This window comes from Nelumbo lutea, chromosome 7 (assembly GCF_056320005.1).
Source record: "Nelumbo lutea isolate HS-2025 chromosome 7, American lotus-T2T, whole genome shotgun sequence".
Lineage (NCBI taxonomy): Eukaryota > Viridiplantae > Streptophyta > Magnoliopsida > Proteales > Nelumbonaceae > Nelumbo > Nelumbo lutea.
This window is the reverse complement of record NC_142690.1, coordinates 1,058,038-1,074,620: the sequence shown is the minus strand read 5'-3', so window position 1 is coordinate 1,074,620 and position 16,583 is coordinate 1,058,038. Positions and strand designations below refer to the sequence as shown.

Genomic DNA, 16,583 nt, shown 5'->3' with positions numbered 1-16,583 from the left:
GGGGACCCATGTGATGCATGGGATTTATTAAGCGAAAGTTAAATAATAAAAATGGTCACTTACTAAAATACCTCTTATAGTTTTCATGGATTTACTAAAATCTACCCTATAGTTAGCATTTTACCAAAACACCACTTATAATTTGCAATGGATTTAATCAATCTTACATTAGATAACAGTGGAAAATGACAGTGTTGACCCTAATGTTCATTTAAATAAATTTAATCAAAAGAAAATAAAAATAAAAATACTATTTTTGCCCTTAATAAGACACGGGCAACCACTCTATTGGCTATATTCGGTCAATTTTGTTTTCTATACAAAAAAAATGTTAAGGGTATTTTTGGAATAAAAAATCAGGGGTCTAATGGCAAAACAAACACTCTTTAATGAAAGGTTGATTAAGTAAATAAGTTGTAAAATATATGGGATGTTTTAGTAAAATGAAAACTATAAAGTAGGTTTAAGTAAATATGTAGAACTATAAGGTGTGTAGGAATGGCAACAGGGTGGGGATCATATTCCCCGTCCCCGACCCCGACTCTGAAATTAACCCCCATCCCGGATCCCCGACGAGGATGGGTTCCTCGTGGGGACCCGAATCCCCAAAATGTTTTCAAATAATAGTATTTATTTAAAATAAATAAAAAATTTAAATTATAAATAATGTTTAAATATGTTTTGATATATACATATATAATATAAATAATATAATATTATATTTAATATAAATAACATTTAATATATATATATATATAATTGGGGTCGGCACAGGGCGGGGACCTCAATCGCCATCCCTGACCCCGATTGGGGATTCCTATTAATCCTCGTCCCTGCCCCCGTCTCGCCAAAACAATCCCCATCCCGGCCCCATTGAGTCGAGGAAGTCGGGTCCCCGCTGGGGATGAGGAAATTATCATCCCTAAAGGTGTGTTCTAGTAAATGACCCTAATAGAAACACATAAGAGTATACAATTGTTTTACATTTTTAATTTTTAAGGTGATTACCTCCAAGAATCTCAAACCACTTAGACGACCTCGTAGAAATCTCAGATATGGTGCGTGAAGCCCACGCCAAACAAGCAAGTAAGCAAAGTCTAGCTCTCATACTTTGTGATTTTTAGCTCGCATTCTACTATGAGAGTACTGACTTAAGCATCGGAGCAACCTCGCCGGGTTAGCCACCCCGGGTCCTTTGACATTTGGTTCCTCGCAGGTTTCTAGAAGTTCAACGATAAATCCAGCTCGCCACCAGCCAGCTCGGACCTCTGGGCAGCTCGGCACCTTGGTAGCTTGGCACCTCATAGGCAGCTCGACACCTAAGCAGCTCCACTTCGGCCTCTGAGTCATCAGCCACTTGGAAGTAGACCAAATGACGAGGTACTTAGCCCAAAAAATTGATTCATCAGAAGTTATTACTCTATTGCCAATTTCTAATTACCGGTCTTTTCCTATAAAGCATTACATCAATAGTTCTAATAAATACATATAACAAAGAAACTTGAGAGTCAAAGGTTCATTAAAATTGAAATGAAAAGGAACCCTATGAGTTCTAATGTCAAAGTCATATAGCATAGACATCTTGCATATAGACCATAATAAGTAAGATACTAGCAGAGGGGCCCTGCTTCGTAGGGTCTGGAATGGAACTATTTACCTGTTGATTCATTCATTTAGTTACTAGCCCAAAATCGTTGAATCAGTCAATGACCATTGACCTGAGCAGTCGATTTGTTGATCCATTCAATGTTTTTTGGGCATTTATTTATTTATTTTAATTGGGAACCATCCAGGCAACCAATTCCATTTTATCCTAATCTCAGTCTCTAGCCAAAAATCGTTGAATTGGTCAACGAACCATTGATCCGTTCAATGGTTTTTGGTCATTTTTTATTTTTTATTTTTATTTTTGTTATCAGAACAGGCCACCCGTTCAAATTGAATAGTCAAACCGTTGACTCGAAAATCAGTGGCCAGAACAATTATATTTTCAGGTCGTATGAGTCACACGCTCAAATGACATAACATGTATGGTACTGCTCAATTGACCTCACACACTCAATTTTTTGTTTGTAATTTTATTTTTTGTTAGAACGGGTCGTCCATTTTTTGTTTATTTATTTTTAATTGGGAACCATCTAGGTAACTAGTTCCGTTGACCAATTCAATGGTTTTTTTTCCATTTTTTATTTTTTATTTTTTATTTTTGTTGTTAGAATGGGCAATCAGTTCAAACCGGACGGTCGAACTGTCAACCCAAAAATCGGTGGCCTAAACGGTTCCATTTTTGGTTTGTATGAGTCACACGCTCAAATGACATAACAAGTATGATGTTGCTTAATAAACCTCACACACACTCAATTTTTTGCCTATAATTTTCGTTGTCAAAATGGGTCATTCGTTCAAACCGGACGATCGAACCGTCGACCAAAAAATCGATGGCCAGAATGGTTCCATAATTTATTGCTTGTAATCTTTTGTTGTTAGAACGGGTCATCCGTTTGAATCGTCGACTTAAAAACCGGTGGTCAGAACGGTTTCGTTTTCGAGTTGTATGAGTCACACGCTCAAATGACATAACACATATGATACTACTTAATGGACTTCAAATTCAATTTTTTGCCTATAATTTTTGTTGTCAGAACAAACCGTCGACCAAAAAACTAGTGGCCAAAGCGGTTCCATAATTTTTTGCTTGTAATTTTTGTTGTCAGAACAAGCCATCCATTCATTCGAACTGTCGGTTGTTAGAATGTTATTAACAACATTTATCAATAATAGTAAGTAATTATACTATTTAATTAAATAATCATTAATGATAGTTTCAATAATATTATTTAGTTATTTTTAATATAAACAATAAATATTAAATTTATGAATAGGATTTATTAACAATATTCATTAAATTAATAATTACCAAAATTAAATTAAATTAACAGTATTTATCATTAACAGTCAGTAATTATAATATTTTATTAAATAATCAATAACAATACTTTTAATTATTTTTAGTATAACAATAATTACTAAATTTATTAACAATATTTATTAATAACAATATTTATAATTTTAATTTAAAGTAAAATTAAAGTAAATATCTATTTATTAACAATATTTATAATAACGGTAATTATTAATTATAATCACTAATTATATATTTATTAAATTACTGTAATAATCAGTAATTATTAAATTCCAGTAATTTATAATAACAATAATAATTAGTATATATATATATATATTAATGATGAATTCATGGGCTAGCATACATGATGGTATACTATTTTTATCTTATTATTAATTATGATAATAAATAGTAGTTATAAAAATTAATATTTTCTATTTGACACAAAATGATTTGGGCACACTACGGGCAATTTAATTTGATATGAACACACTAAGGGTGATTTGATTTGATATGGCCACACCATAATTTGCATCCAATTATGTGCCATGGGGTGTTGATGGAAACATGAAGAGATTTGTGGTTTTTTTTATTTAAAAAATAAAAAATAAAAGATAAAATATAGGCTACTCACAACCGTTTCAATTTCGCTTTTTTTATGAAACCTGTAATCACTCCCTTATAAAATATGGTTATCTTTCAACGCCAGCCCATGCATCGCATGGGGCTTTTATAGTCTACTAGCAAACATGTACTTGTATTTGCACATGGCAGTATCTTTAAGACAAAATTAATTATAATTCATGAATAATTATAAGTGAACAATTGCTAAAATAAGAGTAAAAGACATATATGTCCTCTTTATTGTCTATTATATGTTTAGACAAAAACATAAAAAAAATGTCCAACAAAAATTCCAGAAAAAAAGTGCATTGGCTCTTTTATATATAGTATAAATATAGCTTACTACATTCCAAAATGCGGTTGTCAATCTCAGCCAATCTATCTTGCTTTCTACCCCTTTAGAAATTTGTGCGTGTTTTTTATTTAAAAGAAAAAAAGAATAAAACATGGTCATCTTTTGGTGTCCGTATCTCAGGGGGTTGTTATAGTCATATTCCTATAAACAGGATTAAAGATCTAGTTGCCTTTGCTTTATACTAATTAAGTGATACATGCAACTCCCCTCTTTAGGACAATGATGGTTAACCTAGGTTTGTTTTAACTAAAAATTGAAAATATTTTGATTTAGGGGGAAAATAGAAATGTTGGCAATGGCATATTGTCTGAAGTTTTATAATATTTTAAATCATCCGAAATTATAATATTCATAGTTTAATGGGTTTTAATGATTTTTGTACTACACTATTTATTTTGGATTTTCAAAAATTAAACAAAAAAACATACATTGTGCTTTTAGGCCGATATAACGAAATTTCGTTTTAGTCCAAGCGGCCGAAATATCCGATCAAATTTCGGTTTTTAATGCAGGGCCCGGACCGGCCCAAGATACAAGGCCTAATCTTGAGAAGCAGCGAGGGCTTGGCATCGGAGGAGAGCGAAGGGAATGCCTGAAAAATGCAGGTATACCTCTTCGTGAACCCGAGCTCCATCAATGGTGGAGCTGGGGTATCAGCCGGCGTCAAGGGAAACCTCTTAGGGGTCTCATGGAAGCAATCGCATCGATGGAGCCGTCGAACAGTTGTGGCGTCAGCGACCATCAATGGCGAGCAGGACCACTATGCCGTGCTGGGCATCTCATCTAGTGCTTCCCCTGCCGATATCAAGAGGGCTTATCGTCTTCTCGCTCGAAAGGTGGGTACTCATTCCCTGGGCTGTATTAGATTTTACCACTACTGGATTTATCGGACATTGAGAATCTAGTAAAGATTTCAGTTGGGCTGTTTTGTGAGAAGATCGTTCTTGATTTTGTTTTCTGTTAATTCTTATCGTGATGTTAGAGATGCCTCCTGATATATACAAAATGTGTTCTTTGTGAAATATTTCTAGATGTTTGAATTTTGTATAGTTCTTACAATGAAAAAAGGAAACAAAAAAGAATTTTGTTTAGTGAGATAGTTGTTTTAATCTAAAGTTGGAGTGAGAAGTATGGTTATTTAATAGCTTAAGATATGTCATATATGAGGCTTTGGTGGTGGTGGTGAGAGGAGAGCTGTTTAGTCAATACTGTATCTAAGTGGAGAAGCCAATGAGTTCTGTTCAGCTTTCATTGCCTCCATTATGACGTTGTATCTCAAATCCAAATATGACATTGCAGTAGAGATGACTTCATTTTGCATCATTTGTTTTTTTCCATGGGAAAATAAAGATATCTATAGCAGATTGTGATTTGTATAGTCGATTTTAAACGATTGGTTATGTTATGTAGTATATGTATTGATAAAAAAAATGTTATGTTGTATTTGGACCACTGGTATGTGGATTCAGAGATCAAAGAAATATATATACTTCAAATTTAAAGCTAGCTCCTTTGTCAATTTAACTGTTCACAGACAAGCCAACAGGAACCACAATTTACAATCAACAAATTACATTTTACAACTTGGTTTGAATCCATACTTTATTTAGACCAACCAAAACTATGCCAAACGTGAACATATTGGCTGAATACCGTAAAAATAAAATAAAATGAGACACACCTGAAATTAGTTGATAACATAACCCTTTGGTGGCTTGACAAGAAAACACAAAACAGTCATTCTATTACAACTATCCACCCACAAAAATCAACTCTATCATTGTGCTCTCAAATCCTTGCTGCTCTGCCACAAGTACTCCTCCAGCCTTGCTCCTATATCTGCAACTTTTACCTCTTCTTTCTCTGTTATTTTTCAACTCTGTGTTTGGACCTGAACTAAACCCTACTTTACCCCTTCTTCCTTTTTTTACTTGACTCCATTTTTTTTTTGAGAAAAGTAAGGTAAAATTTTATTCAAGAAACACTGAGAAAACAGATTACAACCAAGGACCCCAATGTCAGGAGCCAAACACACAAAACCACCTACAATACATCATAACTCAAGGAAGTCCCTAGATCTCAACTAAGAACAAAGAACAGAAGCTTGGAAGCCCTTGGCCGCAGCCACCCAAGAGATGAGCTTGCCGAAAGCAAAGGCAATCAAGCAATCTATATTAGAAGTCTTGTTTTGAAAGATTCTTCTGTTTCTTTCAGTCCAAACTGTGCATAATATGGCTGCAGGCAGGACACTCCAAATGCACCTCGCCAACTTGGAACCACCTTTAAGCTCCCAACTCCATATCATATCCTTAACAGAGCATGGTATACACCATTGGAGCCCCAAGCCCGACAGAAAATGATTCCAGATTGTAGCTGTAACAGAACAGTGAATGAACAGATGCTTGCCGTCTTCAGCCATTTGGCCACATAGAACACACAGCAGGTCCTGAATCTGCACACCCCTCCTAACCAGGGAATCTTTCGTAAGACATCTATTCAGAACCGCTGCCCAAACCAAAGCAATTCACTTTAGAGGGAACTAAAGGATTCCAAATTTTCTCAGCTGGAACTTTTGGATGAATTACTCCATTCAGAACCCCAGCAAAAGAACTAACAGAGAAAATACCATCCGCACTAAACTTCCAACTCCAAGAGTCCTCAGACGACAAGTCTATGGACTGCCTGTACAGAAACCCCAAGAGATCTACAACTTTCTCAACTTCCCAGTCCTGAAATGACCTTCTAAATGAAGGGTTCCAAGAAATAGTACCCCCACTCACTTCAAACTGACTAGCCACCGGACCATTCTGATTTTCTGCTATCTGAAAGAGCTGAGGGAAAACTACAGCAAGAGGTCTATCTTCACACCAAGTATCCTTCCAGAACTGCAGCCTATTCCCATTCCCCACCTTTGGAGTTAAACCCAGATTATGCTTCAAGTCCCCCTTTTTCCTTTGTCAATTTCTGACTTTGGGTTTGAACTTGATCTAGTCTCCACTTCATCATCCTTGGCACCTACCTCCATGCCATTTCCTCGATGAACCTTCAATTCTACTTCCCTCCACTCATGTTCCCCAAGCTTGTGAAAATTCTTCCAATTGACCATAAAGAGGAACCCAAGCCTTTTTTTTTTTTTCTTTTTTCTTCTAAACTGCTGGCAGCCACTGGGTGTTTAAACCTCTAGCATGGCTTCCTTATTTTCTTCCTCCTCAGCTCACAGTTTTCACCTCCTGCCCTCCTGAGTTGGGCATAGCCTCCTCTATATCAGCCCTTAACTGCCTCCTTTCAGACAAGCAAACAACATGGACCTGACCTTAGTCCTGTTGGTCACTTGGATCACCAATACAGCCTGATGACCCTCCAGTACCTCCAACACACTCAGAAAATGCAGCTCCAATGGAGACAGGCTCCTATGCAGCGTCTGGTAGATTTACCAAATTAATTATAGCTCTCCTCTGCATTCTCCACCTCAACTTGACTCACTTAACTGAATAAAGGCAACAAAGTACAATCTTGAACATTGAACAGAACATCTATGGGGGGCAGCAATGATATTGAATGGTTTCACACCATCTCTGGTGACCCTTCCACACCTGAGGATGATGTGTATGAGGCTAGGCCTTTGGTGCAGAAGTGAACAAAGAGACAAAGATCCTCTTTCTGCTTCTTTTATACACCTTAAGGTCCAATTTATTTTGGGGGTCAGCACTTAAAGTCACACATCAAGTGCTTCTGTTACTCATAATAAAACCTATTCAGACTTTCAGCCACTCATATCTAGAGACCAAATAACACAGTTTGTAGAAACATTTATTCTAATGGCTATATGTATTATTAAGCCCAGTTCTGAGGTGGAAGAATTTCTGACTCTGACATCTGTTCTCATGAAATATGCTTTAGACGAATATCAGATCCTCTTATTTGATAGCTCTTAACCTGGACTGGACCTATCTGGACAACGCATTTGGTCAGATATATTTTATAGGTTGCTATATTATTGTTAGGCCTTAGGCAACAAAAATGCTATAATCACATTATTCTCTTTGGCACTGTTGTATGATGTGGACACGTATTGGGAGCAGCAGCAGCAATGATCCGGTGTTCTCATCCTATCCAATTCGGCAGCAGCAGTCTTATCCATTCAGCAGATTAGATTAGACTATCTTGTTATTCTTATCTTATTAAGTTAGTAGATTAGATTATCTTATCTTATTAGATTAGGATTAAGAGAGATTATCTTATCTTATCAGTCTTATCTTATCAAGATAGAGTTGGAGGTCTCCCTATTCAGCAAGGAGTCTCCCTAAGAGCAGGACTCTTGAAATCTCCTATTTAAGGAGCCACTATTATTGAATAAAGGCATCCAAAATTTCAGTCAAAGAGAAGAGTAAAGGAGAGTTAGGGTGATCTCTTGGACAAATCACCCCCTTAGGTCGCCACGATACGGTCAGCACGCAAAGGGAGGGGCAAGGGGAAACTAGAGGTTCTCCCCGTGGACCAACCCATGACAAGATCCTACGCCCGGGCCCATAACATTGTACTTCTTTGATTTTTTTGTGCATCCTTTGATGTACCAAATCTTCATTATTTACAACTTTTAATCTCCCTAACTTACATCTTAATGTTCTGAACTTTATTGGTATAAATTTTAATGTTTATCCTTTTAATGTTCTGTGTTCTTTTTGTGGTTATGAATTCATCAAAAGACTGATGTTAACTATCTCTTTTTTTCCACTTTATATCTCTTGTTGTAATTTCAGTATCATCCTGATGTTAGTAAGGATTCACAAGCTGGTGAGGTTTTCAAGAGCATCCGTCTTGCATATGATGTAAGAATCCTTTGTAACCTTTATTTTGTAAGGTAACAGTCTTTAAATATGACTTAAGAGGTTATTGGAATTGTTAAGAATCCAAAAACTAAGTCTCTTTGCTTATTGAACAGGTGTTATCTAACGAAGCAACAAGAGCTCAATATGATGGCACACTTAAATTTCAGGAAAACATGGGCAGGCCATGGAAGAGGCATGTCCCTGAATTTGATGAAGAGATCAGGATGTACAGGTGGGCCGAGTTGAGGAAGCAGGTGTGGCGTGACAGGTACAGACAACAATATTATGCTAGTGAAGAGGATTCTTCCTCGGATGGTGAAACAGATGACATGCATGAAGAAGAAAGCCCTGACAACGAGAGAGGACCATTTAGTGAAGTCCTGAGATCCGCCTTCTTCACTCTGTTCCTTATGAAGGCTATTGGATCTCGGTTGTCTCTGACACTTTGCAGCCTGAATGCATTGCTTGACAAGAAGTTGGATGCTGGATATAAAATAGGTTATCTAATTGCATGGATTATAGGTGGTACAAGAGGTATCCTGCTTACATTATCCCTGTCATTCACAAGTTGGCTTTGTGGTAAAACCAGTAGCAGCATTGTTGCTGTGGTGGTGGTAGCCATGTGGGTGGGTATGAATCTGGGACCGTATGCTCCACTTCCACAGGGTGCACTGTTAACACTGTTGTACATGTCCATTAAACTTCATGTCGATTTAAGCTAAGTCTACTTCATTCGTTGCCTGTAATAACTAATAAATGCTTGTACATTTCCCACCTTTCTAAGACCAAGATCGGTTTGTATATATGACTTCCTGTTTGGTAAAGCTAGCTTTTTTCTATCGATTGTAAAGTTCAATCGACGACCATGCATCATCATTCAAGAATGCAGCATCTAGATTGTTGCAAAGCGGCAACCAGGTGGCTGAACGTTTGATGGTCGAGATTGATTAAATGACGAGAATCGGAGACATGAAGGGGGCGTTGTAAAACATGAATGTTTTTGTTTTCATTTGTTTTTGAAATCGCTTTAACTCTTTTAAAGAGAAAAACAAGTTGGTTTTGTTTCAGAAAACAATATATGTTTTTGGAACTTGTTTTCTGAAACCATCAATATAATGGTTTTTACAACAAAATTAAAACTTGTTTTTGTAGTATATAAAAAATTATATGATTTATATAACTTGAAAAGTGAAAACATGTTTTTTAAATTAGAAATTCAAGAATATGTTTTTTGTTTCAGTTTTAAAAACAACAAACATACACAATAAATAACATGATCTTTTGTGTTTTTGTTTTAAAAAATAATTTATTTTTAAACCCGATGGTTTTGATTTATTTTTAAAACCGGCAACAACAAACACAATTCGCACTGTAAAACACCACCGGAGTAACTGTAAGCTTTTTGCTTGCTTGCAAGGAGACTGTAAAATAAAATAAATCCATCCTCTGAAATCAAAACAAATACAGGTTGTCATCGGAGTGTGCAAGGCTTTGTTCAAACTACTCTTCACTTTCTCTCCTTCATTGGTCATCCTAGCAAACACAATAAGAAGCTTACATTAAAAGCAATCAAAACACATCCTTTCAAGATTGAATTCTTGTTCTTCCTAGGACAAGAACTCAAAACACTCCCTCTAGTCTCTACCATATACACATGAATATCTACATCAAAGTCGGGTTGAATTGGGTTGCATGAAGCCTCAACCCTAACCCAACCCGGCTGAATTGATTTAGGGTTTGGTATTTTTGAACCCTAACCACCCAACCAACCCAACTCAAATATGTTTTTTTTAGTTTATTCCAATTGCGTTTGAAGTTCGAACTAATTGAGCACATGTTTAACCCCCATATAAACCCTTTGGCATCCATTGTCTGTAGAGCCCCACCTAATACCAAGCCCAAAACTCAAAAGTAGATCAAGCGGTTGTTGTGACTTGTGAGTGGTCACAGGGGATTTGAACTCTTCTTTGTTTGTATATAGATACAATAGCACTTCCTCTATGTATCAAAGGCTAAAGACGCAAATCAAATTGACCTAAAAAGTGAGACAACCATGGGTATCCACCCTTTGTGATCTACAGGTCATACTTCAAATTAAGGTGTCTTCACAAAACACTAACTTGGGTGCTTAGTTGCTTTCCACATTTACCCACTTAAATGTTGTTTTAAGATGAAGTCGTAAGCCTGAAAGACACAGCCAATGTCTAATGGATGTGATCCATTTAGCAATAATGAGCGTCGTCTGTGCATTGTTCCAAACTTCCAATCACCATTTCAATTTTATTGTGACCTAGTCAAGATAACTCATCAATTGTAACCAATACATGATTAACAAAAGCAAATAAAAACAAACAATGTCGCAATTAAAGGAGATTCTTAAAAGTAGAGAGAGCTTAGTGGTTCACTAGATGGAATCTGGAATCTTTGCTTCTTTCTAAGATAAAGTAGATGTGAAGGTGCATCGGCATTAGCTACCAGCACTTCGGTCACATGTCAACTTTCAGATTTTTTAGATGCCATGTTAAGTTTTCTTATTCAAAATGACGTCAAGGGTCCTTGACCAACTGCTATTCAAGCCATTTGAGGTGCAAAGGTTTCAAATATGTGGTGATGGAGACCCTATTGCCCATTTCTTTATGCATTTTTAATGATTTTTCTCAAAAAAAAAGTGAAATTTAGTTCACATGTGAGTTAGGCTAGCAATCAATCTCTTATTTTCTTCTTATTTTTGTTTTTCTATTTTAAAATTTATTAATTTCTAAGCACATGATCTAATCACTACTGTCAAACTCTCTCTCCTTATTAGTTTCTAATTCCTAAAACTAGACCTGACAAAAAGTTGACCAATCCATAAACCCGACCCAATCCAACCCGAAAAAATAGGGTTAGGGTATCATATTTAACTATCTGAATGTGAGAATGACCCGACCCGATCCAACTCAAAAAAAGCTGGATTAGGTTGGGTTGGGTCATGGATCAACTCGTTGACCTGATTGCCAAGTTTAATTGGGACTATTTATGCATCGTTAGAAGTTTCTACTCTTTAATTTTTTTCTATTTAGTCTTTACTCTTTAAATTGTTAAATGTTCAAGTTTTTCTATTTTATATTTGGAATTTTAAGGTTAATTTCTTTAATTTTGACTTTTTTCATGTAGTTTTCTTTATTTTTTAAATTTCAGTTATTTTTTGGGATGACCTAAATTGACCCATGGGTCAACCCTAACCTGAACATTTAGGGTTAGGGTCTAGCATTTGGTAACTCAACCCGACCCGAATCAACCCGAAGTGTCTTAGCCCAACCCAAACCCGACCCACCCAACCCGATTGCCAGGTCTATCTAAAACTCTTCTAATTTTCTATCTTCCACAATCCCCTTTCTCATCTCTCCCACTACCTCTCTCCTACCCAAAAAAATCTTACCTTTTATATTGATATTATTGTTTTATTATTATTATTTTTTTGTTATCCAACGAAAATTATGAGGTCTGATGAATGCTTTCTTGTTTAGCATCTCTACCTGTTTATCATTCATTGGATCGATATCTGAAAAAAAGAAAACCTGAACAAATTTTTTATTGTCGGAAGTTGTGAATTTATCAACCAATGACAATGAGTGAGTGCTTTTGCTCATGACTCATGAGTCATGATTTACTCAGTAGTGAGAGTGTGGTCTCATTGAATCTTTCGTCACTCCAACAAGAAAGTACCCACTTGATTACGTAGTTTACTCTAATCAGTGGTTTTGGTTGTTAGGCGAATGGGTTACACAATGGGGATATGGAGTAGCCTGACGATGGCAGCATTCATCCAAGTTCTCCACTACAACCGGTACAACACTTTATGAGCGAGCCGGGCACCAATCCAATTTGTTCCACAACTAGAGGAAGAGGCAAATACATTTTTGGAAGAAGGAAGATTCCTTGATCCTATATATAGCCTTATTTTTTAAACAAATCCGATCCACTGATAGCAAATCCATACAAATTCAACAATACTTGGTAAATGCATAAAGAAAATAAATAGATTTTTTATATTAATTTGTGATGAAACACTTGTGAGGTGAGAAGAAGTAATCTGTCAAGTTAGAGTTAAGCCTACATAATTTTTGATATGATGAATGTTGGCGTTGATTCAACGGTTGGGTTGTTCAGTTGCGACCTGAATAATGTATTGGCACTGGGCTGCCCTTAACGTTAGATACTTGGATTTAGATGATGAAGACAATGATGGTTTTATATTTGTAATAAAATAAGTCATTTTTAATTTGTTTTTTTAGTAATTCCTAAGCTAAAGCTGAAGCTTTTACATTGCATGGGCTTATTTGCTGGATGATAATTATAGATAGATTAGGGTGGTGTTTGACATCAATGCCATTTTTTGAGAAAACAGTGCCATGTAGGTGTTATATCAGAAAAGTGGTGCTTCAGAAAACGGTTTTTTATTTGGTATAATTTTTTCATAAAAACTGTTGCTTCAGACTACGCCTTAGAAATTGGTAAAGTGTGATCTAAAGCAACACCAAATTCGATGTTTTCTCAGAAAATAGCACATTACTACCAGCGGTGCAATTATGTGGCACCAATGTGAAAACGATTCTATGGCATTGGCACCAAATAAAACTAATGTTGTTTTTTTCAAAAAACAACTTATGTGACAACACCACTTCCAAACAAAAGATAACAACCGAGACATGCCCAGCTTAAGAAAAAACAGTGCTGTGCTCCCAGTACAAAATGCCAAACACCTGCTAGAATAATAGAAGATGGATGACTCATGTAATTGACCTATCTAATATAGTAATTGGTATCGTACTACTTAATTATTCATAAAAGACTTATAGCGAATTAATTAATTTTAAACATCTAGATGGTGGCTCAGAGAATATCAACTAGGGGTGTAAATGGATTAACGAATCGAATTAGGCAATATTCAAATTCGAATTCGATTAAAAAATCTGATTCGAATTTGATTCGATATCCGGTGAATATTGAAAATTAATATTTTAATTCGAATTCGATTAAATATTCAAATGTTTGATTCAATTCAAATTTGATAATTTAATTAATTAATTAATTAATTAATTAATTAATATATAAATTATTTATATAATTTAATTATATATTATATAAAGCATTTAAATATTTTATATAAAAACTAAATAATGAGTCAAATTCAAATATTTATCGAATCAAATAAGATTGTAACCTATTTCGAATTTGATTAACTATTCGATATGAATAGAACATTCGAATTCGATTGATTATCTCGAATCTTGATTTTAAAATTAGATTTTCAAAAAATCATTGACACCTCTAATATCAACGAATGAACTACAAAACTTGACTAACCAAAATGTTCGTGCCCAGTGGAGAGTGGACACGTTGTGGATGTAGAGCGTCTCCGGCAACGGCAAGCCAACGAATGCGTAAATGACGCAAAAGAGAAAGAAGCATTGACACGTCGTTGTCTTTCTAATTTCCCATCTTTCTAATCTGCTTTTTCTTCGGCTCTGATAGTCTGATTCGTCCTCTTCCACGACGATAAAGAATTGAGGGAAGGTTTTCCCTTTTTAGTGGAATCCACACACGATCGCTCATATTTTTGTTCGGTGTGTGAAGCTCACGATTCCAAAGCATCAAAGCATCTGGGACCAGATTTTTCTTATTTTTTGTCAATCCTCCAAAGTACTTTAATGGGTTGATCCGTCTCTTTTGTTGCTCATAAGCACTGCGTGGGTTTCTAAGTGGCTTCCCTCGTAACGCAGTGAGTGTTGCATGGATGAGCATAGCTAATGCTTTTTCCTAATGGAGAATAAAATAAGTACCATAACACAGAAAAGAAAAAGAAGAATAAAATTTCTAATGGTGAACCTTCAAAAGAGGTTCCAAAGCTGCATCTCAATCAAACATTTCTGCAGCTTGATTGGTATGTTTCGGATTGGAGACCAGTTGGATACGTTGGACCCAATACAGACACACAGATTCAATGCAGATTTCTGAATTTCACTGCAGACCTATAAATATTCAAAATGTTAAAAATCCCCATTCTATACATCAATGTCCGCCCGTGAATTGGCATCAATTCCGAGCTGGCACTTATCCTAACTGTACTTTGGGCCTAAAAATTCTGACCCTGGGCTGAACCGTCATTCTCCCTAAATTTTATCCGTACATATGTTATTATATTCCATAATGGTGGATGAAATTAAAATGCGGGTCAAAATTAATTTCAAAATCTGGCTATTTACGATATTAAAATTTCATGAAAATGTTTTTTTAACGTCAACCAATTTTCCCCCCTCAATCAGGTGCTACATATTAGATCAACAAAACAACATCATACCCACAAAAAAGGAAATTGGTTTCTAGATTTAGGAAGCTCCAAATTTTCAATTTCTGAACTGAGAATATTTCGATTTTAGAATGCATGGATTTCATGGCAACTTTGGAATGAGAGATTTATGCCATATTTGGTTCAATTATCATTATTAATTAATCAAGATGAAATTCTAAAATGGACAAGAATGGGTAAATATGGGCAGAATGAGAAAATATTGCTATGAACCAAATGCTTTTCCTAAAAAATGAATTCTTTTTAGACTGACTAGTGACAAGTGTCCTATGTAAAAATGCTTTTGTGATTTCATAAAAATACTTTGATAAAAGTAATTTCATAAAAGTACTTTCACAAAAATGCTTAAAATGAATGTGGGCTGATTTTTCATTCTAAATGACCAAGATTTTGAAAAATTTGCTTGATTTTGAATCTTAAAACGAAAAAAAACAAACAAAATCGAACAAATTTGCAAATAGTAACTCCATATAGTTAGGATAAGACATGGATGATGATGATGATAACCCCTAACCAGAGATGCAACTTGGGCGGGACCCAATTTAATGCATGCATTTATGTGTGATAACAATAGCAGCCTCTCATCACCATTCCAAATAAATAAAAAGCTTAGTTTTGTTAGGCAATATGGGATGTAAGGTTTCCTCTTCACTTAATTAGATGAGAGAGACCAAGGAAGGATTAATTGATGGTGGATCAGTTGGGGTTAGGGGAGTTAGGGAAGGAGCTAACCTCAAGTGTGTATCTTTATAAAGCCATAAAAAAGGGGGGGGGGGGCAAAGAGAAGTTCTTGAAAAAACTTTCTTAAAATAGTCAAAATTCAAAAGTAAAAGGAATCTTTCTCATATGAGAAAATTCCAAAAGGGGTACACGAAGAAAGGACTTAAAAAGATTATCATAAAATAATGTTACTTTATACTAGATAAGCACAAAGTAAAAGCAACAGGGAGAAGTATGGACAAGTCCATTGTAGATTTCTGATTTCCATTGTAGAGCTATAAACATTCAAAATATCAAAAACCCACACTATATGCACCACCCTTGAATTGGCATCAATTCTGAGCTGACACCTACCTCAAATGTAATTTGAGCCTACAAATTTTGACACTGGGCTGAACCGTCATTCTCCCAGTATTTAATTTCTTATTAAAACCACTGAATTTCCTAACATTTAGTTGGATTGTAACTCAGCCCAAAGTGCAAGAATATGGATTAGCCGTACTTGGCTGTGAGTTAGAGGGGCTACTTTACCACCACAACCACCACTGCTACTACTACTACTACTATTACTACTACTACTACTACTACTTCTACTACTACTAATAATAATAATAATAAGAGAAGAGGTTTGATTAATCAAACTTCCATGTGAATTTTGATGAATATCACCTAACTGGTTGTCATTTTTATGATATCAGTTGATTGATTATCAATTTTTCCATTTATGTCTTTTCGGTATCATATATAATAGAATCCTATGCTTTGAGGGAACTTCCTGTGATACCTATCTGTATGTAT

General features: G+C 35.5%; 1 protein-coding gene across 1 annotated transcript; it reads left to right on the top strand.

Annotated features, from left to right (window-relative positions):
* Nucleotides 1-4,363: 4,363 nt before the first annotated feature.
* On the top strand, nucleotides 4,364-9,516 carry LOC148844523 (Chaperone DnaJ-domain superfamily protein). The gene is made up of 3 exons (XM_088955833.1): nucleotides 4,364-4,720; nucleotides 8,645-8,713; nucleotides 8,827-9,516. Exons 1-3 carry the CDS (start codon nucleotides 4,484-4,486, stop codon nucleotides 9,433-9,435), a joined length of 915 nt encoding a protein of 304 aa, XP_088811959.1. The 5' UTR covers nucleotides 4,364-4,483; the 3' UTR covers nucleotides 9,436-9,516.
* The last annotated feature ends 7,067 nt before the right edge of the window (nucleotides 9,517-16,583 follow it).